This window comes from Bufo bufo, chromosome 3, assembly GCF_905171765.1.
Source record: "Bufo bufo chromosome 3, aBufBuf1.1, whole genome shotgun sequence".
Lineage (NCBI taxonomy): Eukaryota > Metazoa > Chordata > Amphibia > Anura > Bufonidae > Bufo > Bufo bufo.
Genome location: NC_053391.1, coordinates 611,529,099 through 611,553,753, shown reverse-complemented (window position 1 = coordinate 611,553,753; position 24,655 = coordinate 611,529,099). Strand labels below are relative to the sequence as shown.

Here is a 24,655-nt window from a genome sequence, read left to right as displayed (position 1 = left end):
GGCATTTCGAGAATCTCGTTATGCCTTTCGGCATGATGAATGCTCCGGCCGTCTTTCAGCATTTTGTTAATAGTATTTTCTACCATTTAATGGGGAAATTTGTATTGGTGTATCTTGATGATATTTTGATTTTTTCCCCTGATGTTCAGACCCATCAGGATCATCTTTTTCAGGTTCTGCAGATTCTGCTGGAAAATAAATTGTACGCCAAGCTGGAGAAATGTCTTTTTATGGTATCGGAGATTCAATTTCTGGGTTTTCTCCTCTCTGCTTCTGGTTTTCGCATGGATCCGGAGAAGGTCCGTGCTGTACTTGAGTGGGAGCTTCCTGAGAATCAGAAGGCATTGATGCGCTTTCTGGGTTTTGCGAACTATTACAGAAAGTTCATTTTGAATTATTCCTCTGTTGTCAAACCCCTCACTGACATGACAAAAAAGGGGGCGGATTTTTCCTCTTGGTCGGAGGAGGCGCTTGCAGCTTTTTCTAAGATTAAAGAGAGTTTTGCGTCTGCTCCCGTCTTGGTGCATCCCGATGTTTCCTTACCTTTTATTGTTGAGGTGGATGCTTCCGAGGTGGGTGTGGGTGCGGTTTTGTCCCAGGGCCCTTCTCCTGCCAAATGGCGACCCTGTGCCTTTTTCTCTAAAAAACTCTCCCCGGCAGAGAAAAACTATGATGTGGGAGATAGGGAGTTGTTGGCCATCAAGTTGGCTTTCGAGGAATGGCGCCATTGGTTGGAGGGGGCCAGGCACCCTATCATCGTTTTTACCGACCATAAGAATCTGGCATACTTGGAGTCGGCCAGGCGTATGAATCCGAGACAGGCCAGATGGTCTCTGTTCTTCTCCAGATTCAATTTTGTTGTTACATTCCGCCCTGGGATCAAAAATGTGAAGGCTGATGCTCTCTCTCGCTGTTTTCCGGGAGGAGGAAACTCCGAGGACCCGGGTCCCATTTTGGCGGAGGGGGTAGTTGTTTCTGCTCTATATTCTGATTTGGAGGCCGAGGTCCAGGCTGCCCAGACTGAGGCACCTGCCCGTTGTCCTTCTGGGAAGTTGTTTGTGCCTCCTGAGCTACGTCACAAACTCTTCAAGGAGCATCATGATACTGTTCTTGCTGGTCACCCCGGGAGTAGAGCCACGGTAGATCTCATTGCTTGGAGATTTTGGTGGCCGGCTCTTCGTAAGTCGGTGGAGGGTTTTGTGGCTGCTTGTGAGACGTGCGCTCGCGCTAAGGTCCCTCGTTCACGACCTTCAGGTTCCCTTCTCCCGTTACCCATACCTTCCCGTCCTTGGACACACCTGTCCATGGACTTTATCACGGATCTTCCTCGTTCCTCAGGGAAGTCGGTGATCCTGGTGGTGGTGGACCGTTTTAGCAAGATGGCTCATTTCGTACCTTTCCCTGGTTTACCCAATGCTAAAACGTTGGCGCAAGCTTTTGTCGACCATATTGTTAAAATGCATGGCATTCCATCTGATATTGTTTCCGATAGAGGCACGCAGTTTGTGTCCAGGTTCTGGAAGGCTTTCTGTTCTCGCCTGGGGGTTCGGCTGTCCTTCTCTTCTGCTTTTCACCCGCAGTCGAATGGTCAGACTGAGCGCCTCAATCAGAATCTGGAGACATATTTGCGCTGTTTTGTGGCAGAGAACCAGGAGGATTGGTGTACTTTTCTCCCTCTTGCTGAGTTTGCTCTGAACAACCGTCGTCAGGAATCTTCTGATAAGTCACCATTCTTTGGTGCATATGGGTTCCATCCGCAGTTTGGGACATTCTCGGGAGGGGCTCTTTCTGGTTTACCTGAGGAGGAGAGATTTTCCTCATCTTTGTCTACCATTTGGCAAAAGATTCAGAGTAATCTTAGAAAGATGAGTGAGAAGTATAAGCGTGTGGCTGGTCCGGACCTGAATGTGGGTGATCTGGTGTGGTTGTCTACAAGAATTATTAAACTGAAGGTTCCCTCCTGGAAATTGGGTCCTAAGTTTATTGGGCCTTATAAAATCTTGTCAGCCATCAATCCTGTTGCCTTCCGTCTTGATCTTCCACGGGTTTGGAAGATACATAATGTATTTCACAGATCTCTCTTAAAACCATATATCCAGCCCACGGTACCCTCCTCTTTGCCTCCTCCTCCGATTTTGGTTGATGGCAATCTGGAGTTTGAGGTTTCCAGAATTGTGGACTCTCGCATGGTCCGCGGTTCTCTTCAGTACCTCGTTCATTGGAAGGGTTATGGTCCTGAGGAGAGGATGTGGGTTCCGGTGTCGGACATTAAAGCCATTCGCCTCATCAGGGCATTTCATAGGGCTCATCCTGAGAAGGTGGGTCCTGGGTGTCCGGAGTCCACCCGTAGAGGGGGGGGGGGGTACTGTCACTACCAGAGCTTTGAGACGTTCTCACAGCTCTGTTTCTCCACCCCTGTGATGATGTCACTACTAGAGCTTGGAGGAGTTCTCACTGCTCTGTTTCTCCGCCCCTGTGATGAGGTTTTTACTTTCTGTTTCCTTCCTCCCAGCTGTTCCTCCTGCGTTTGATTTCCCTGCCTTTAAATCACCCCTCCTCCTTTTGTAGGGTGTGGATTATATTTCTCATTTGAGTTGTAGCTCTTGCTTTAGTATCTTCACTTGTAAGCTATAATTTCACTGGACCTGTGTTCTGCTGCAGCAAGTACTCCGGATATTGCCAGCTGTCTTTGGATCCGTCTTCTCTGCTGCTGCAGCTCCTTCAGCTAAGTGTGCAGACATTGTAGTGTATCTGTTTATTTTCTGACTGGATCTGAGGCGACCACGGTTCCCTCCATATACTGAGCAGGGCACCGGTGGCCGTGCCCCTTCCACTATTGTAGGGGTTACAGTGGTCATCAGTCTGTAACAGTACAGCCTGGATCGCAGCGGCTCCCTGTGACTCCGCCCACTTACCTCCGGGCCTTAAATAGAAGACAGGTGCTAAGCAGGGTGTTCCTTTAATGGAGTGCGCACCCTGCTAGCTCCATTGCATCTGAGGACTCTGTCCACATATCCAGACCTGGATCCCTAACAACATTATGAAGGACTGCCTACCTTCTTGCCACTGGCTTCCCCACTGCTGGCTTCCTAGCCAGGACCAACTAACCGCAAGTATATGCCTGTTACCTGCTCTGATTAAGGTCCTGGAGCTCAGAGTGGGGTGGTTCCTGCTGGTGTGAGGCGATATTCCCAAACCAACTCTGAACTCAGGACATTCTATACAAACTCTGAACCTACTGCATATTATATACTAAACTGAGGACATGCTATACTAACTCTGAACCTGATGCATATTATGTACTAAACTGAGGACATGCTATACTAACTCTGAACCTGCTGCATATTATATACTAAACTTTGGACATGCTATACTAACTCTGAACCTGCTGCATATTATATACTAAACTGAGGACATGCTATACTAACTCTGATTTATAAAAGTAAAGATGGGCACTCTAATATCCGGAACCACCGGGTAATATATTTAATCAAAATAGCATCAATTACATAAATAATATCAATATCATAAAATACAAGCAATAAATCCAATATTTAAAATAGGCCTGCTAACACTAAAATCAATCTAAATATCTAATACATATTAAATAGCCGCTGTGGATAAACGTTAAATAAAGTAGATAGGACTAATAGTAAGCTGCTGGTAAGACAAACTCTGATTGCAATAGTAGAATACGTCGAGTGAATATTCAATAAGCACCTGCAAATGTTATTCTTAAGTGATGTGTTTCACAAAAAGAAAATATGTATCGTGACAAATCTTTCAAATAGAATATAATCCAAACAAGTCCAAGGAAAAGGATAAATATAAAAATAAAAAATGAAAGAAAAAATAAAATGCTAGTGATCGCTTTGAAATCGTGCAAAAAAGAAAAATCAATTTAGGCTGTGAAGTGTTACTATGTTTCAAGTAGGTGATAGTCAAAGTATATATAGTGGTAATTCCACAACTGTAGCAGATACCTCTGAGTATCAATGTTTGCTCCAATGATAGTCACTTTCCGCGGTCAACCATAGATTTAAGCAAAAACAGCTAGTTTAGCAGTCACTTCTGTTTATAGTAGTACTCACGCTTGATGCTATGATCCGGTCTGTAGCGTGGCTGCAAGAGAGGCTTACCTCATATATGGAATAGAGAGGTGCCTTGCTGGTATACCTAGACTCTATGGTCCGCTTTCAATGTTAGCTGCAATTGTCCAGAGCCGTCCGTGGTTCACAGGTCTCACTCTGTTTGAATCATAGGCAGAGTCTCGATTCGTCTGCAATGGGCGTTTTCTCCCTGCTCCAGACAGCTGATTTAATTATTCCAGCTGGTTTTCTGCTGTCCGTGAGTTCCCAGACTGTGGCCAGTAGATCTGGTATTTATTCGATGGAAGCGCTAACAATCATCATATTGAAAATCTAGTTCTGCCGGTTTTCTGCCAGGATTAGTATCTTATCCGTCCACGCCAGACGCGTTTCGAAGGTTGGGCTACCTTCTTCCTCAGTGGCTTTGATAAGAACTACCTGGATATCCGGCTTTTATACCTCTGGCTATCAGGAGAGTTCTTCATTAACCCTGAAAGGGATCTTGTGGATCCGGTAGTCTTTTAATCATATAGCTTTTTTACTGCGGTTCTTATGCGGTTTTATAGTAAATATAACTATCAAGAGAGCTCTAAATTGACCCTGAGATAAATCTTGTAGGTCTGATAGTCTTTTAGTCATATAGTCTTTTATCACAGTCCCCATGCGTTTTTTTGGTGCGGTTTTTTGCTGCGTTTTTTTTTTGAGAAATTCAGATATTCTTTTATGACCACACTTATTTTACCTTGTCTCTAGTATTTGCAATAGATTGCTTTTATGGGAACTGGTTATATTCTCACATTAACTAGCTTTTCCTTTCACAATAGAAAGTCACTTAGCGGCATTTAGATGATTATTAATAAATTATGAGTATATATATCAATGGTCATGCATACAATAGACCCATATCATACTCTATCATATCACTAAACAGCATGGATTCACTTATAAAGTTTCCATATCTAGTATGGTGGGTTGCTCATAGTATGCAGTACTTGATATCCATCTCATAAAAATATATATAAGCAATATATAAATACAATTTGTTATTTTATTAAATATCATAAAAAATATTCAATGTAAAATATAGAAAATTTTAAAAGTTTTTTATTCAAGAGAGAGACATTCATATAAATAAATTGAAGAGGTCTGTAGAGGAGATTTATGTAGGGGGATCTCGATTGGAGAACTGGATAAAGGTTTATTAACCCCATATGGTTCATTTATAGTAGGCTCTAATCTAGTGTGTAGTAGTAATCAAGGAGATGGTGAATAATTTCATAACAGGTGAGCACTCATGATGTATTTGGGTTGGGAGCCTCCCGACCAGGGGGGGTCACAGTGCTGATAATCAGCCAGACTGGTACCCCTCGTGATCTGAGGGCATCCAACCCCTTAGAGGAATCCGAAGATCTCGAGTTCGGCATTTAATCCGGCCGGTGCTAGACTGCCGAACTCGAAAATTCTTCTTGACTCGGTCCTTGACATTCGGGCAATGTGGTTGCCTCCCCTCCAATGCCGGTCTAGTTGTTCAAAAGCTGCAAATTTCAGGGTTTTTGGATCCTGGTTATGGACCAGTTTAAAGTGTCTGGACAATACATGTTTGTCATAGCCCTTTTTAATATTATTTACATGTTCCGCTATTCTTACTTTTAATGGTCTTTTAGTTCTACCTATGTATTGTTTGCCACACATACATTCTATTATATATATGACATTCGAACTGTTGCATGTTAAAAGTTGTTTAATCTCAACGGAGAAGGTATTTTGGGTTGAGGTCACTCGTGTGGTTTTTCTAGCAAAGGATGTAGTTTTGCAGTTCACACAGCGTCCACATCTGTGAAATCCGCTGCTTTTAAGCCAATTATTAGTGGGTCCTTTAATTACTGATTTCTGTTTGATTGATGGCGCTATTTTCAAACCCAAATTAGATGCTTTCGTGTATACTATCTCCGGTATTAATGGAACAAGGGGGCCTATGATTTTGTCCTTCTGGATCAAATGCTAGTGGTTTTTAATAATCCGCTCAATTTTTTTATATTGTATATTATAAGGTAAAATAATACGGAATTTTTCTTCACTGGTTTTTATCTCAGTGTCAGTCTGTTTAGGCACAAAAAACTGATTTCTATCCATTTCTCTGACTTTTTGCAAAGCTTTATCCACTACTTCATCTGGATAATTTTTGGCCAAAAATTGGTTCTTCATAATAGTGGCTTCTTCTTCAAATTTACCCTCACTAGTACAATTCCTCTTAATCCTCCGGAATTGGCCTGTCGGTATGTTCATCAACCAGGAGGGTAGATGACAACTGGAGTAGAGGATAAAACTATTTTTCGCCACTTTTTTCTGATAGGTGGTACACACATAGTGGTCCACTTCAGTAGTAATCAGTAAGTCTAGGAATTCAGTACTATCTTGATTAATGTTCGATGTAAACTTAAGGTTATAATTATTAGTATTAATCTCTTCTAGGAAAGTAGATAACTCCCCTTCATCGCCCTGCCAAATAAAAATAACATCGTCAATAAAGCGCTGCCAGAGCACCAGATCCGACCCCAGCCTGGGTAGTATGGTTTCTTGTTCCCATTGAGCCATAAATAAATTGGCATAGCTGGGGGCGAATCTGGTGCCCATGGCAGTGCCCCGGGTCTGGAGGTAGTATGCCCCCTCAAAGAAAAAATAATTATGCGTGAGTATATGTTCAACACCCTCCGCCAGATATTCTATTTGTCTATTCTTAAGATTTCCATGATTTTTAAGTTGCAATCTCATATTATTTATGCCCTGGTCATGGTTAATAGCAGTATAGAGCGATTGGACATCCAAAGTCCCCATACGCCAATGTGGCTCCACTTTCAAGTTCTCCAATAATTGGACAACTTGTGTGGTGTCTTTAATGTATGTAGGGGTCTTCTTGACAGTAGGTTGAATCAGTCTGTCAATGTAATGGGATAAGTTGGATGTCAACGACTCTATACCAGAGATTATCGGGCGGCCTGGTGGATCAATCATAATTTGGGTTTGAAAATAGCGCCATCAATCAAACAGAAATCAGTAATTAAAGGACCCACTAATAATTGGCTTAAAAGCAGCGGATTTCACAGATGTGGACGCTGTGTGAACTGCAAAACTACATCCTTTGCTAGAAAAACCACACGAGTGACCTCAACTCAAAATACCTTCTCCGTTGAGATTAAACAACTTTTAACATGCAACAGTTCGAATGTCATATATATAATAGAATGTATGTGTGGCAAACAATACATAGGTAGAACTAAAAGACCATTAAAAGTAAGAATAGCGGAACATGTAAATAATATTAAAAAGGGCTATGACAAACATGTATTGTCCAGACACTTTAAACTGGTCCATAACCAGGATCCAAAAACCCTGAAATTTGCAGCTTTTGAACAACTAGACCGGCATTGGAGGGGAGGCAACCACATTGCCCGAATGTCAAGGACCGAGTCAAGAAGAATTTTCGAGTTCGGCAGTCTAGCACCGGCCGGATTAAATGCCGAACTCGAGATCTTCGGATTCCTCTAAGGGGTTGGATGCCCTCAGATCACGAGGGGTACCAGTCTGGCTGATTATCAGCACTGTGACCCCCCCTGGTCGGGAGGCTCCCAACCCAAATACATCATGAGTGCTCACCTGTTATGAAATTATTCACCATCTCCTTGATTACTACTACACACTAGATTAGAGCCTACTATAAATGAACCATATGGGGTTAATAAACCTTTATCCAGTTCTCCAATCGAGATCCCCCTACATAAATCTCTACAGACCTCTTCAATTTATTTATATGAATGTCTCTCTCTTGAATAAAAAACTTTTTAAATTTTCTATATTTTACATTGAATATTTTTTATATTTAATAAAATAACAAATTGTATTTATATATTGCTTATATATATTTTTATGAGATGGATATCAAGTACTGCATACTATGAGCAACCCACCATACTAGATATGGAAACTTTATAAGTGAATCCATGCTGTTTAGTGATATGATAGAGTATGATATGGGTCTATTGTATGCATGACCATTGATATATATACTCATAATTTATTAATAATCATCTAGATGCCGCTAAGTGACTTTCTATTGTGAAAGGAAAAGCTAGTTAATGTGAGAATATAACCAGTTCCCATAAAAGCAATCTATTGCAAATACTAGAGACAAGGTAAAATAAGTGTGGTCATAAAAGAATATATGAATTTCTCAAAAAAAAACGCAGCAAAAAACCGCACCAAAAAAACGCATGGGGACTGTGATAAAAGACTATATGACTAAAAGACTATCAGACCTACAAGATTTATCTCAGGGTCAATTTAGAGCTCTCTTGATAGTTATATTTACTATAAAACCGCATAAGAACCGCAGTAAAAAAGCTATATGATTAAAAGACTACCGGATCCACAAGATCCATTTCAGGGTTAATGAAGAACTCTCCTGATAGCCAGAGGTATAAAAGCCGGATATCCAGGTAGTTCTTATCAAAGCCACTGAGGAAGAAGGTAGCCCAACCTTCGAAACGCGTCTGGCGTGGACGGATAAGATACTAATCCTGGCAGAAAACCGGCAGAACTAGATTTTCAATATGATGATTGTTATCTAGGAAAAGCGCTTCCATCGAATAAATACCAGATCTACTGGCCACAGTCTGGGAACTCACGGACAGCAGAAAACCAGCTGGAATAATTAAATCAGCTGTCCTCTCTATTCCATATATGAGGTAAGCCTCTCTTGCAGCCACGCTACAGACCGGATCATAGCATCAAGCGTGAGTACTACTATAAACAGAAGTGACTGCTAAACTAGCTGTTTTTGCTTTAAATCTATGGTTGACCGCGGAAAGTGACTATCATTGGAGCAAACATTGATACTCAGAGGTATCTGCTACAGTTGTGGAATTACCCCTATATATACTTTGACTATCACCTACTTGAAACATAGTAACACTTCACAGCCTAAATTGATTTTTCTTTTTTGCACGATTTCAAAGCGATCACTAGCATTTTATTTTTTCTTTCATTTTTTATTTTTATATTTATCCTTGGACTTGTTTGGATTATATTCTATTTGAAAGATTTGTCACGATACATATTTTCTTTTTGTGAAACACATCACTTAAGAATAACATTAGCAGGTGCTTACTGAATATTCACTCGACGTATTCTACTATTGCAATCAGAGTTTGTCTTACCAGCAGCTTACTATTAGTCCTATCTACTTTATTTAACGTTTATCCACAGCGGCTATTTAATATGTATTAGATATTTAGATTGATTTTAGTGTTAGCAGGCCTATTTTAAATATTGGATTTATTGCTTGTATTTTATGATATTGATATTATTTATGTAATTGATGCTATTTTGATTAAATATATTACCCGGTGGTTCCGGATATTAGAGTGCCCATCTTTACTTTTATAAATATTATACGGTGCTTGGAGTGCGACACCAGATAGGTGCACCTGACCGTCCCAAATCAGGAGGCAGAGCCGTCCTTTACCCTGATTATACTAACTCTGAACCTGCTGCATATTATATACTAAACTGAGGACATGCTATACTAACTCTGAACCTGCTGCATATTATATACTAAACTGAGGACATGCTATACTAACTCTGAACCTGCTGCATATTATATACTAAACGGAGGACATGCTATACTCACTCTGAACCTACTGCATATTATATACTAAAACTGAGGACATGCTATACTAACTCTGAACCTACTGCATACTACACTGAGGACATGCTATATACTAACCCTGAACCTATGGCATACTATATACTAAACTGAGGGCATACTATATACTAACTCTGAACTGTGCACAAGCTTATACTAACTTGTGACTCCTGTAATTCTGGGGGACCTTCCTTTCCAGCAGTAACTAATTAGATGGATAGCGGTAAATGATTTTGTTACCCCAAACTCTCTGCCCAAGACTGAGAGAGACGCCTGGGGTACATACTGAGTAACCGCGAATCCCACAGCCAAAAACAAGGGCGGTGGGATAATAGTGGATGTCCATTGCTTCCGCAGTTGAGATCCTAACTGATCAACTAGGTGCGTTACATATTAGTGGAACCCACATGGATCCAGCGGAGGTTGCAGGTCACCTCGTCACCCTCACTAAGAGGGTGGAGACCCTCAACGTGACTGTACAACATCTCCAGCTAGAAAACCAGGCACTACGGCAACTTGTCACTCAGGGGCCAGGACACCCCCGTGATGGACCAGAACCCAAGGTCAGCCCACCTGAGATATTCTCGGGTGACCGAAGGCAGTTCAGGGATTTCCTGAACGCGTGCAAACTAATGTTTGAGCTGCAGCCCCGGACTTACCCAACTGACAGAACAAAAGTACTTACCATGATCTCTTACCTCAGGGGGGAGCCCAGAGCATGGGCCAATACTTATTTAGAAAAGGAAGACCCAGTCCTGGATTCCTTCCCTCTGTTCCTTGAAAAAATGGCCCTTCTCTACGAGGACCATAGTAAACAGCTGACCGTTGAGACCGCTATACGCAGCCTTAAACAAGGGAGACGACCTGTAGAGGACTTTATTGCGGAATACACTCGCTGGGCCCGGGAGACTGAATGGAATGACCTCACCCTTAGGAATCAGTTCCGCCTAGGTCTTTCCGAGGCCCTGAAGGACGAATTAGCCCGAGGAGAATTACCACTTACACTTAATGCCTTGATGCAGAAGGCCACCACCATTGACAGACGGCTGAGGGAACGCAGAGCCGAGAGAGTCTCAGGCTTCACACCCAACCCAAGACCGTCCAGCCAGGGTCCTGCTGTAGAGATGATGGAGATTGGGGCGATCCGAGGACCTCTGACCGAGAGAGAAAGCCAGGAGACGTAACCTCAACCTCTGTTTATACTGTGCGTCTGCTGACCATACCGTTGACGGATGCCCCGCGATACGTAAGAAGTGCGAAGGTAAGAGCGGCACGTTTTGTACCTTAGGCAGTACAAAAAATAGTACTGGTGGTTACATATACACGTCTCTCACCTTACAGTGGGACCAAAACCGGATTATCGTTGAAGCCATGGTGGACACGGGAGCTTCGGGGAATTTTATCAACATGCATCTGGTTGAGCGAAATAAAATTCCCCACATGAGAAAAAACGTTCCGATATCCGTGAGTTTCATTGATGGTACCACTTCTAGTCCTATCCACAGTCAGACTCAACCCCTCATGGTGACATGTGAAAATAACCACACAGAATTCTTATCCCTTGATATCATACACTCTCCATTGTTTCCCGTGATTCTTGGGTTGCCATGGTTGCAAATACACCAGCCAACCCTCCTATGGAAACAGGGGAGAGTTCAGTTTACGTCACCTTATTGTATGGAGACCTGCTTTCCTCTCAAATCTCTCATGCACGTGGGAGTGAACCAGGTTCCCAGCCAATACGCAGACTTTGCTGAGGTATTCAGCGCAAAGAAGGCGGAATCTCTTCCGCCCCATAGATCTTACGATTGCCCCATAGACTTGCTGCCGGGTAGTGAGATACCCACGGGTAGAATTTATCCATTGGCACAACCAGAACTTGTTCACCTCAAACAGTACCTAGAAGAGAATTTACGAAAAGGTTTTATTCAGCCTTCAACCTCCCCGGCAGCAGCAGGGATGTTCTTCGTGAGAAACAAAGACTCAAGCCTAAGGCCCATCATAGATTACAGAGCCTTGAACAAAGTAACAATCAAAAATCGGTACCCCTTGCCGCTAATATCCGAACTCATAGAAAGATTACAAACAGCAACAATCTACACCAAGCTGGATTTGAGAGGCGCATACAACTTAATTAGGATCAGAAAAGGTGATGAATGGAAGACAGCCTTCCGCACTCGGTATGGACTCTTCGAGTATACAGTGATGCCCTTCGGGTTGTGCAACGCCCCTGCCACATTCCAAAATTTTATTAACGACATCTTTAGGGATCTACTGGACATATGTGTAATCATCTATCTTGATGATATACTAGTGTATTCCGATAACTTACACGATCACAGGAAACATGTCCGTTGGGTTCTTGCACGGTTAAGTGTTCATCGCTTATACGTCAAACAGGAAAAATGTGTGTTCGAGACTACTTCTCTTCCCTTCCTCGGATACATAATTTCACCCAAGGGTATCCAGATGGATCACTCAAAAATCACTTGCATCCAAAATTGGCCGATCCCGGATTCCAGGAAAGCTCTTCAACGGTTCCTGGGGTTCTCAAACTTCTATAGGAAATGTATTAAAGATTTCTCCGCTACCACTAAACCACTAACCCGCTTAACTAGTGTCAACACGAAGTTTGTTTGGTCCAAGGACGCCCAATCAGCGTTTGAGTTATTAAAGAACAGGTTCACTACGGCACCGATACTGACTCTCCCAAATCCGAGCCATCACTACGTGCTGGAAGTAGACGCATCCCAGGCAGCCATAGGAGCCGTTCTGTCCCAGCGAAGCTCTTTTTCAACTCCGTTACATCCTATCGGGTTCTACTCCCGGACGCTAAATACCGCCGAATTCAATTACCCCATAGGCGAAAAGGAACTCCTCGCCATAAAATGCTCCCTGGAAAATTGGAGGCATTTACTTGAAGGATCAATACACCCCATCACAATTTATACGGATCACCGTAATCTACAATACCTGAAAACCAATAAAACACTATCAGGCCGCCAAGTACGGTAAAGTTTTTTTTTTCGACAGGTTTAACTTCCAAATTACATACCGACCAGGCTCAAAAAATGGGAAGGCCGACGCCTTGTCACGACTGGCTGAAATTCGCACCTCAGACACGGCCCCCACATGGATCATTCCACCGAAGAAACTCGTCCTTGCCACCATAACGTTGGAAACCCAGCTCAAGGATGCTCTAATTAATGACCATGCTAATACCCCCCCTGGTCTTTCGCAGAACCAACAGGGTCTCCTTTACAAGGACAGCCAACTGTATATACCACCCTCCCTCACCAATCAGGTGATCAAACTTTGCCATGATTTACCCCTCGCGGGACATCCCGGCATTGCTAAAACCACAACCCTGATACGCAGGAACTTCTGGTGGCCAAAGATGACCAAACAAATTGAGGAATACGTTTCCACGTGCGAGACCTGTGCCTCATGTAAAACTGACAGGAACCGACCTTATGGTCTCCTAATGTGTCTTCCCATCGCCAACAGACCCTGGGAATGGGTCTCGATGGATTTCATAGTTGAACTTCCCCTTTCCAGAGGAAACAATACCATCATGGTGGTAGTGGATTTGCTGACTAAGATGGCACACTTCGTGCCCCTCAAGAAGTTACCCTCCTCCAAGGAAACGGCCATGGTATTCCTGTCTAATATTATTAAGTTACATGGAATTCCTAGCCAGGTCATATCAGACAGGGGTTCGCAATTCGTATCCAAATCCAAATTCTGGAGAGCACTTTGTTCCAGACTTCAAATCGACCACAGAATGTCTACCGCCTATCACCCCCAAACTAATGGGCAGACTGAAAGGGTGAATCAGTGTCTGGAACAGTTTCTCAGATGTCACTGCTCCTTTCTCCAGGATGACTGGGAGGGCCTACTTCCTCTCGCTGAATTCGCCTATAATAATTCTACGAATTCCTCCACATTACATACTCCATTCTTTGCTAATTACGGATTTCACCCTAGGTCTCTTCCTCAAACCAGCCTTCCCACAAACGTTCCAGCCACAGACGATTATCTGACCACTTTGCAAACTACCCTTAAGACGCTAAAAGACAACCTTCAACGGGCAAAGGAAAGACAGAAGTTTTACTACGACCGTCGTAGGAGAGAAAATCCTCCCTACCAGGTCGGAGACTCGGTTTGGTTATCAACAAGAAACCTTCAGTTGGGGGTACCTTCCAAGAAATTGGGAAGACAATTCCTGGGTCCTTTTCCGATAGATTATTAACCCCAACACGGTGAGACTCACCCTTCCTCCTCGATTACAGGTACATCCCACATTCCACGTGTCACTACTGAAGCCGTTTAGACCTAGGCCGTTCCCATCAAATGATCCTCGACCCTTGCCGCCGATAGAGGTCCAAGGAGAAGAAGAATTTGTAGTTGAGCAGCTCATTGATTCCAGAAGAAGACGGGGGAAGATCCAGTAACTTGTTAGATGGAAGGGGTATGGTCCCCAGGATGACTCTTGGGAAGATGTGCAAAACGTTCATGCTCCCAGACTCTAAAGATTGTTCCATAGAAGATTTCCCAACCGACCCTCTCCTAGTGGGGTACCCCGGAGGGGTCCCTTAAGGGGGGGGTACTGTAACAGTACAGCCTGGATCGCAGCGGCTCCCTGTGACTCCGCCCACTTACCTCCGGGCCTTAAATAGAAGACAGGTGCTAAGCAGGGTGTTCCACTAATGGAGTGCGCACCCTGCTAGCTCCATTGCATCTGAGGACTCTGTCCACATATCCAGACCTGGATCCCTAACAACATTGTGAAGGACTGCCTACCTTCTTGCCACTGGCTTCCCCACTGCTGGCTTCCTAGCCAGGACCAACTAACCGCAAGTATATGCCTGTTACCTGCTCTGATCAAGGTCCTGGAACTCAGTGTGGGGTGGTTCCTGCTGGTGTGAGGCGATATTCCCAAACCAACTCTGAACTCAGGACATGCTATACAAACTCTGAACCTACTGCATATTATATACTAAACTGAGGACATGCTATACTAACTCTGAACCTGATGCATATTATGTACTAAACTGAGGACATGCTATACTAACTCTGAACCTGCTGCATATTATATACTAAACTGAGGACATGCTATACTAACTCTGAACCTGCTGCATATTATATACTAAACTGAGGACATGCTATACTAACTCTGAACCTGCTGCATATTATATACTAAACTGAGGACATGCTATACTAACTCTGAACCTGCTGCATATTATATAGTAAACTGAGGACATGCTATACTAACTCTGAACCTGCTGCATATTATATACTAAACGGAGGACATGCTATACTCACTCTGAACCTACTGCATATTATATACTAAAACTGAGGACATGCTATACTAACTCTGAACCTACTGCATACTACATACTAAACTGAGGACATGCTATATACTAACCCTGAACCTATGGCATACTATATACTAAACTGAAGGCATACTATATACTAACTCTGAACTGTGCACAAGCTTATACTAACTTGTGACTCCTGTAATACTGGGGGACCTTCCTTTCCAGCAGTAACTAATTAGATGGATAGCGGTAAATGATTTTGTTACCCCAAACTCTCCGCCCAAGACTGAGAGAGACGCCTGGGGTACATACTGAGTAACCGCGAATCCCACAGCCAAAAACAAGGGCGGTGGGATAATAGTGGATGTCCATTGCTTCCGCAGTTGAGATCCTAACTGATCAACTAGGTGCGTTACACAGTCTTAGGTACGCGGGCATGCCTCGTTCCACCATTTGGATCCGGGCATGTGCTTTAGCAGCATAGGGAGAGCTTTGAGGGTCTGACAGGGGTCACTCTTTATCCTCCCTAGTTTGGGTCCGGTCAGTAGCTCTATTTACTATGTATGCCCTTGTTGCTCACATACAGCCGTGACAATCAGTCACTGTAAGTGTAAAATAGCAGTAGTGTCAGGGCGCAATTTCATCCCTGAAACAAGGATGAACAAATGTACTAATGGATAACAGAATGTGAATACCCCAAAATGTGTAGTATCAGGCCTCAATTAGACAATTAGAGATTAAAGGATTGAATTATATGAAAAAGAATGTGAACACCTTAAAACTTGTAGTATCAGGCCGCAATTTCACCCCAGAATCAAAGATGAATGGATGTACTTATATATAAAAGAAAATAAACACCCCAAAATTTGTAGTATCAGGTCGCAATTACGCCCCAATTACACAATTAAGTATTAATGGATTTACTTATGTATAAAACAATGTAAACACCCTAAAATCTCTAGTATAAGGCTGCAATTTCACCCCAGAATTAAGGATGAATGGATGTACTTATATATAAAAGAATGTGAACACCCCAAAATGTGTAGCCGCCATCTCACCCCAATTATACAATTAAGGATTGACGGATTTACTTATCTATAAAAGAACGTGAACACCCCAAAATGTGTAGTATCCGACTGCCATTTCAACCTAATTACACAATGAAGGAGGATTGAATTATGTATAAAAGAACATAAACACCCTAAAATCTGTAGTATCAAGCTGCAATTTCACCCCAATTATACAATCAAGCATTAACAGATTTAATTATATATAAAAGAATATGAACACCCCAACATCTGTAGTATCAGACTGTAATTTCATCCAAATAACAGAATCAAGGATTAATGGAATTACTTACGTATAAAAGAATGTGAACAACCTAAAATTAGAAGTATTAGAACACGTTTTAACCCCAATTAGTGCAGCAAGGTGTAATGGAATAGCTCCTATTAGCCAGGCTTTACACTGTTCAATTGACCCATGCTCTCTACCTATAGTATGGATAAAGCCTCACTATTATATCCCTATACAATCATTTAGCATTCCCTGAATTCCTCAAAAGTAATATTTTATAAATAAAGTGGTTACTAATCACTGTCCCTAGTGCCTGTCACTTCTCTCCTTGCACTATTTCACTGGAAAATGGTGGAAATGGAGCAGGAAGAAACTTTTTATAGGGCTGTGACATCACAGGGGCTGGCCATCTGCTGATTAGCTGGCTGCACGGCATTATGGATGACCCCTCATTCCCGGGCTTCTTACTTCATCTTTCTAACATGTGCAGCAGCCATTTTAGAAAAAATATGATGATGCAGTGACTTATATTTTTTATATATTATTTAACTTTTTTTTTTTGCCTCCTTAGGAGGCTACAATCTCTAATACTTTGTTTTTTATTGAATATTTCTATACACACACACAGGGAATATAGAAAACCTTAGATTGCTGATTTCTTATGTTGGCCTGCCAACATAGACATTGCAGCTCTAATACGCTGGGTCTCTTCAGTGAGACCCAGCCTATTAGAATTAATTATCGGCATCCCCGTGCAGTGATCGGGAATGCTGGTATTAACCCGGAAGGACACGCATCTGGGTTTTTTACCGTTTAGATGCAGTGATCACACTTGATCACGGCACCTGAAGGTTCTAATGTCTGTGATCGCCATTATTGCGCTGGTAGCAAAAGGGTTAAGCATGAGTCTAGCTCAGTTAGCATCAGTTTGCACTAAAAATAACTGATCCGTCTTTTTTGAGCATCAGTTCTGATGAGTTTGCATCAGATCACTTCAGTCACTGATCAGTTATTTTTGACGGGAGAAAAAGAGATGGGTAAACTTTAATGCCGTATACAAGCACACACAGTAGTTTGGCCTGAGTTGACATCTGCGTTGAATTTTCCTTTATTCTGTTACTTCAAAGAAACAGAAAAATGGGTAAAAGGTGTCCATTTTAATTCCAGCTTGTTTCCTAGGTTTCAGGGGTTTTTTCGAGGAAGAAAAAGTCTTATCTTTACACCATAAATAACTGATACACGATGGACTGGAGTGTTCTGTTTTTCTTTCATTTTGTTTTTTTATTTTAACTTTGTAGACAATGGATGACAGACAGAAATGGAAAAGTGTTCCATTTGTATCAGTCATTCAGTCCAGTTAAGGGCTCATGCACAAGACCGTTGGCTGTTCTGCATTCCGCAAAATGGAACGTTTGTCCAATAACAGAACAGTCCTATCCTTGTATGTAATGCGGACAATAATAGGACGTGTTCTATTTTTTTGAGGCATGCCCACACGGACATACAGATACGGAATACACACAGAGTCATTTCCTGTGTTTTTGCGACCCCATTGAAGTGAATGGTTCCGCATATAGGCAGCAAAAAAACGAAACAGACACGGAAAAAAATACATTCATATGCATGAGCCCTAACAGATTGTTTTTTTCTGTTCCTCTGACAGAACAGAATAATAAAAAAGTCAACACAGATGTGAACAAGCCCATGTTCTCCCAAGTCACCTCAGGTAGGTACACTTTGTAAATTTGTTTCACCTTTTCAGCTGGTGATTGTGTTCTTCTGTCTTTAGACTTGGATGATGATGGGTCCATAGACTTGTCCATAAGTCTTTGTAATTCTTTCTTGCTTCTGAACTTTTCTCCTTTCGGACTAACAGAAATTAAAATCAACTTACAAAAAGAAGACAATCATAACCCCAACAGAAAGGGATATGTTGATTTTCTGTAAGCAACTGATTAAAACGTAAAAAAAAACAAAGGGGAAGATGTACTAATGAAAACTGATTAAAGGGGAGATTTATTATGTCCAGTCTTAATGAGTCCCAAGCTGGCATCAGATGTGCCAAAATTATTAAGAGGTGCATACCTCTTTATAATTGTGGTGCATCTGTTCAGGTAGATGCACCTAAATAAGTAATAAAGCAATTATAAAAAAATAAAAATAAAATAAAAATATATATAAAATACAAATAAAATAAAAAATAAAAAATAAAAAAAGTGTCAGTGTCCCCAAAGGTCTTTTTATTACATCTTGGAGGTCATATGTAGCGGAAATACATGGCGAGTCAAAAGTTACAGGATACCCTTTTATTTTAGAAACAAAAAGGAAAATACTGCAGCAAGTAATGGGTGAGAGGGCCTATATTTTAAGCTATGTCCAGAACATGGCGGTCATATTGAAAGCCGCTATATTGGACCAGGGGCAAATTTTTCCAATGGGAAGGGGGGTAATATAGCATACAGTATCAAAGAAGACCATAATTTTCTCAGAAATCGTTTGCAGCAATCAGATTCGCAATATCTCTTGTGGTTCAAAAATTGTCAACAAAGAAAGTTCAAAACTTCAGAGTCCAAAGTTCTGTGTTCAGCACCAGGGACAGCACATTGAACACGTCAAATAGGTGTGCATCAAAGGGAGCGTTCCCATTTGATGTTGCAACTCTCTGTGTTAATAACTTGGTCTTTTTTTACATGCTACATGGCTCACTTCCCATTGGAAACATTTGCCATTGATCCAATATGGCGGCTTTCAAGATGGTGGACATGTTCCAGACATAGCCTAAAAGATAGGCTCCCTCACTCATTAATTGCTGTGGTATTCAGATATTTAATTTTCCCCTTATTTTCTGGAAAAAAAATATGTCCTGTAACTTTTGACTCACCCTGTATATTAAAAAAATAAGTTAAATTTAAAAATAAATAAATAATAAAATACATAGACGCCACCAACCAAAACCGTCCCCATTATCGTCCTATTCAAGTGAAACTATATGTATTATATAACAGAACGACTGACACAAAGTAGGGAACTAATTATAATTATTTATTTTGGTGTCAGTTTGCATATTTTAAGAATAAGGCTAGTTTCACACTAGCGGCAAGGAACTCCGGCAGGCTGTTCCGGTGGGTTAACAGCCTGTCGAAACCGTGCTGTCGTAGTTTTATTCCGGCTGCGTCTCGGCATATTTGCCGTGCTGCCGCTGGAACTCCGGCCCGCCCTCATTATAGTCAATGGGGCCGGAGCGGCAGTTTAGGGGCATACGTGCACGGATCCGACAGGCTGTTCACCCACCGGAATAGCCTGCCGGAGTTCTTTGCCACTAATGTGAAAGTAGCCTTAGGAGCTATAGTTATTTTGTTAGTTTGAACTATTTGCTCTAAATCACAAAGTGTCTGGTTATTAAAGAGTTAACCAATAAGCGCCCTCCACGCTAGTAAAGGAAAGTGCTTACTGGTTATTGCAGGGCACCTATAATTGGGGGGCAGGAGGCAGTAATAACCAGTGAGCGCCGTCCGCTGCAGTGGGGGAAAGCTCAGATTTATGAATAGGAGGCAGAATGGAAGGAAATGTCGCCATTTAAAGGGTCTTTTTGGTAAAAAAAAAAATTTTTTAAAAAGTTCCTGCAGCATGGCCCCTGAAACAGAAGATTCATATTTTCCTACTCCATGCTGCCCCGCTATCTCCGCATTCGGTTCCTTCGCTGTTTACACCTGGCAGTGCATGGACATGGTCACATGTATTGCTCCAGCCAATGACTGGCTTCAGTGTTGACATGCTGCTTGTGGCCACATCACCGCTGAAGCAATACATGTGACCATGTCCATGCACTGCCAGGTGTAAACAGCGTAGGGACCGGAATATGGAGACAGCGGGGGCAACGTGGAGGACCAGAGTGGTGGAGAGCAGGTGAGTATAATTCTTCTGTTTCAGGGGCCATGCTGCACGAAATTGTTAAAAAAAAATATCACTTAGCCCTATTACACTACATGATATTCAGCCAATTACTGGGAACAAGTCCTCATAGGGATGCTCATTCCTAATATCTGGCTGTATAATCGTGCTGTTGATCAGCCGATATGCAATCACTAGTGTTGAGCGAACGTGTGTTTTCAAGTTAGGCGTACAAGGTTCAGGTTATCTAAGAATTCCGTTATGGATTCTACTACCGTGGTAGCGGAATCCATAATGGACTCCTTAGATAACCCGAACCTTGGACACCGAACTTGAAAACACAAGTTCCCTCAGCCCTAGTAATCACTCGTTTGTCGCCTGATCTGCATATTTTATCAGGATGAAAGATGCCCGATTATTAGCAGCACATCTCCCTGTGTAATCAGGGGTGTGCTGCCGATAATGAGGGAACTGTGGGAGGAATGACTGGTAGTGGTAGCGATCATTCCTCCCCATTCATTTTGTATTGGCCTGTGTAATAGACAAATACAAACAAGCACAAATCGACATTTTTTTTTTTTTTTGCAGCCCCTTGAAATAGAGTGATGTGGCAATGCGCCTCCAGACCAGACCTTTATAGACTAAACAGTCTATAAAGGTGCGCCAGATTTATCCTTCAGCATCAGTTACTGTGATAAATCTTTTACACAGTATTAGTAAATCTGCCCCCTGGTGTGTCAACAGTAAAGGACAGATTAATCAACCTGGTGTAAAGGAAAACTGGCTTAGTCACCCATAGCAACCAATCAGATTCCACCTCTTATTTTACAAAGGAGCTCTGAAAAATAAAAGGTGGAATCTGATTGGTTGCTATGGGCAACTAAGCCAGTTTACCTTTACAACAGTTTTGATAAATCTACCCTCAAATTTATACATAAAAGAAATCTACCAGCAACAGTTATTAAATAATACCTCAAATAATACACGTCTTTATGTCCAATACATTTCCCGGAGGTACGAATAACTATCCCTCGTTTACAACCATCACCCACTTCAGGACAGTCTTCCCAGATCAGGGGCTGGTTGGCCGATGACCTCTACAACGGAGCACAAATAGTATGTGGTATATTATAAATGCAGCTACAGTGGTGAGTGACGACACAAAGGCACCTAGGCCTCTAGTTATAAAGCCTCATGCGCAAAAGAGCTGTTAAATATTCTGAAAATACAGAGCTCAACAGTTATATCAGTACTTTATCCATATTTTATAATGGATCTCAATTGCAGAATTGAAAACACTAATGTGAAAGTAGCCTAAACGGTGATGTGAACTCAGCCTTAGCTAAATATTTGACCCATGCCACTAAATGCTGTAAAACAAAGAATTAGCTCCGATCTTCCTCTTGGTGTTTATATACAAGACTGCAATAGTGACATGGGGTATACAAATTGTAATGCAGCCAATCACTGTCTTCTGTGGTAGACCATTGAGGACAGTGACTGGCTGCAGCGGCAATGTATCGTATAAAGCGCAACTGCAGTTTGTAAACAAACAGCAGCAGGGGAACCGGACCAGTGGCGCTGAAAACGGTGCTAGAGTAAGAGGTAAGTATACAAAATATATGAAAAAAAGATTTATTCTGTATCGAGTATGGGCATCACACACAGAAACACACACAATGACATGCCTTGGCATGCTATCACAGAGGTTATTAATGGTTGACTGAGGAATGTTCTTCCACACTGAATGCACTTGGGCACACAAATCATCAAGATCCGCTGCTGGCAGCTCCCTTTGCAATTGCCGACCAATGATTTCCCAGAAATGATCAAGGGAAGACAAGTCTGGGAAGATGCCGCAGGCCATGGTAGCACTTTTAGGTCACGCAGGCTGCTCACAATTGCACAAGCAACATGCAGCCTAGCGTTGTTCTGTTTTAAAACTACCAAAACCGGAGGAGGAGGCAAAGGAGATGTTTCAACAGGTTCAACATACTTCTTCAACAGGGATCTGTGAAACACATTATGGATCTTCCAGACCTGCGGAAGTTCCAGACGAAACGCAACCGGATTAACAATGGCCGAGATTTTGTAAGGACCAATAAATCTTGGGCCCAACTTCCAAGAGGGTACTTTTAACTTGATGTTCTCAGTGGACAACCACACCAAATCACCCACACACAGGTCCGGACCCGTCATACGTCTCTTGTCAGCAATACATTTATATCTTTCGCAAATTAATTTGAATCTTCCGACAGATAGAAGACAACGAAGAAGAGAATCTATCCTCTTCAGGTAGACCAGAAGCTTCAGTCCCAGAAAAAGTACCAAACTGAGGGTGAAAACCATATGCAGGCAAAAAATGGTGACTTATCAGTTAACTCCTGTCTACGGTTATTCAAAGCAAACTCAGCCAAGGACAAAAACGAGGACCACTCTTCCTGATTTTCAGCGACGAAACACCTCAAATAAGTCTCCAGGTTCTGGTTAGTGCGCTCATTTTGTCCATTCGACCTGAGGATGGAAAGCCGAAGAGAAAGACAATTGAATACCCAAATGAGTACAAAACGCCTTCCAAAACCTGGAAACAAGTTGTGTCCACCTATCAGACACCACATCAGAGGGAATGCCGTGTAATTTTACGATGTTATCAATAAACACCTGAGCGGGAGTTTTAGCATTGGGCAAACCAGATAATGGTACAAAGTGAGCCATCTTACTGAAGCGGTCCACCACCACCAAAATCACAGTCTTCCCAGAGGAACTTGGTAAATCAGTGATGAAGTCCATGGAAAAATGCATCCAAGGACAAGATGGAATGGACAAAGGAAGAAGAGATCCTAATGGCCGAGTGTGAGCCACCTTAGAGCATGCACAGGTCTCACAAGCTGCTACATAGCCCTCAACACATTTATGCAAACCTGGCTACAAAAATCTCCAGGAAATAAGATCCACCCGTGAATCTACCCCCAGGGTGTCCCGCAAGGACAGTATCATGATGTTCCTTGAACACCTTGTGTCGCAGTTCTGAAGGAATAAACAACTTCCCTGGAGGACAGGAATCGGGTGCCTCACCTTGAGCCTCCAACACTTCCGCCTCCAGCTCAGGATAAAGAGCAGATACCACCAGCCTATCAGCCAAAATTGAAGCGGGATCCTCCCCAGGAAAGCTACATGACAAAGCATCTGCTTTGACGTTTTTGATCCCAGTGACCACAAAATTAAATCTGGTAAAAAACAATGACCACCTGGCCTGCCTAAGGTTCAGACGCTTTGCTGATTGCAGGTAAGCCAGATTCTTATGGTCAGTAATTACCGTAATCGGATGAACCGCTCCTTCTAGCCAATGACGCCATTTCTCAAAGGCCAATTTGATGGCCAGCAACTCTCTATTCCCAACATCATAATTTCTTTCGGCAGCAAAGAGTTTCTTTGAGAAAAAAAGCACACGGGCGCCATTTTCTAGGAGAGGGACCCTGCGCCAAAACTGCTCCGACACCCACTTCTGAGGCGTCAACCTCCACAATAAGGGGTTGACACATCGTATTGCGTCAGAATGGTAGCGGAAGCAAAAGATTCCTTTATGGTGGAAAAAGCCTGTAATGCCTCTTCCGACCAGACAGAGAAGTCAGCGCCCTTCCTAGTCATATCAGTCAAAGGTTTGACAACCGTGGAATAATTCAGGAATGAACTTTCTGTAGTAATTAGTAAATCCCAAAAACCGCATTAGAGCTTTATGATTCTCTGGCCGATCCCATTCCAGTACCGCACGGACCTTTTCGGGATCCATGCGAAAACCTGAGGCAGAAAGTAAGTAACCCAGAAACTGCAGCTCCTGGACAGCAAACACACATTTCTCCAACTTAGCATACAATTTATTCTCCCGAAGGATCGATAATACTTGTCTTAAATTATCCTGATGAGTCTCCATATCGGGTGAGTAAATTAGTATGTCATTGAGGTAAATAACAACGAACCTCCCCACCAAATGATAAAAAATGTCATTGATAAACTGCTGGAAGACTGCCGGGACATTAGTCAAACCAAAGGGCATAACCAGGTTTTCAAAGTGACCCTCAGGGGTGTTGAAGGCCGTCTTCCATTCATCCCTTCCTTGATTTTGATCAGATTATAAGCTCCTCTTAAATCCAACTTAGAAAACACCTTGGCACCAACAATCTGATCAAATAGATCCGGAATCAAGGGAAGGGTATAGGGGTCACGGACAGTAATGAGATTCAGTTCCAGGAAATCTAAACACTGTCTCAGGGACCCTTTTTTTTTCTTTACAAAAAGAAGCCCGCTGCCATAGGTGATTTAGATGGTCTAATATGACCTTTTGTCAAACTCTCGGCAAT

At 42.4% G+C, this 24,655-nt stretch overlaps 1 protein-coding gene across 1 annotated transcript in view; it reads right to left on the bottom strand.

Moving 5' to 3' along the window:
- LOC120996236 overlaps nt 1–24,655 on the bottom strand; it is a 141,536-nt gene that overhangs the window by 67,576 nt on the left and 49,305 nt on the right. Inside the window, exons 6-7 of the mRNA XM_040426024.1 lie at nt 21,270–21,394; nt 18,161–18,275 (exon numbers count right to left, since the gene is read on the bottom strand). Coding sequence (XP_040281958.1) covers nt 18,161–18,275; nt 21,270–21,394 — 240 coding nt within the window. The remainder of the gene's footprint in view (nt 1–18,160; nt 18,276–21,269; nt 21,395–24,655) is intronic.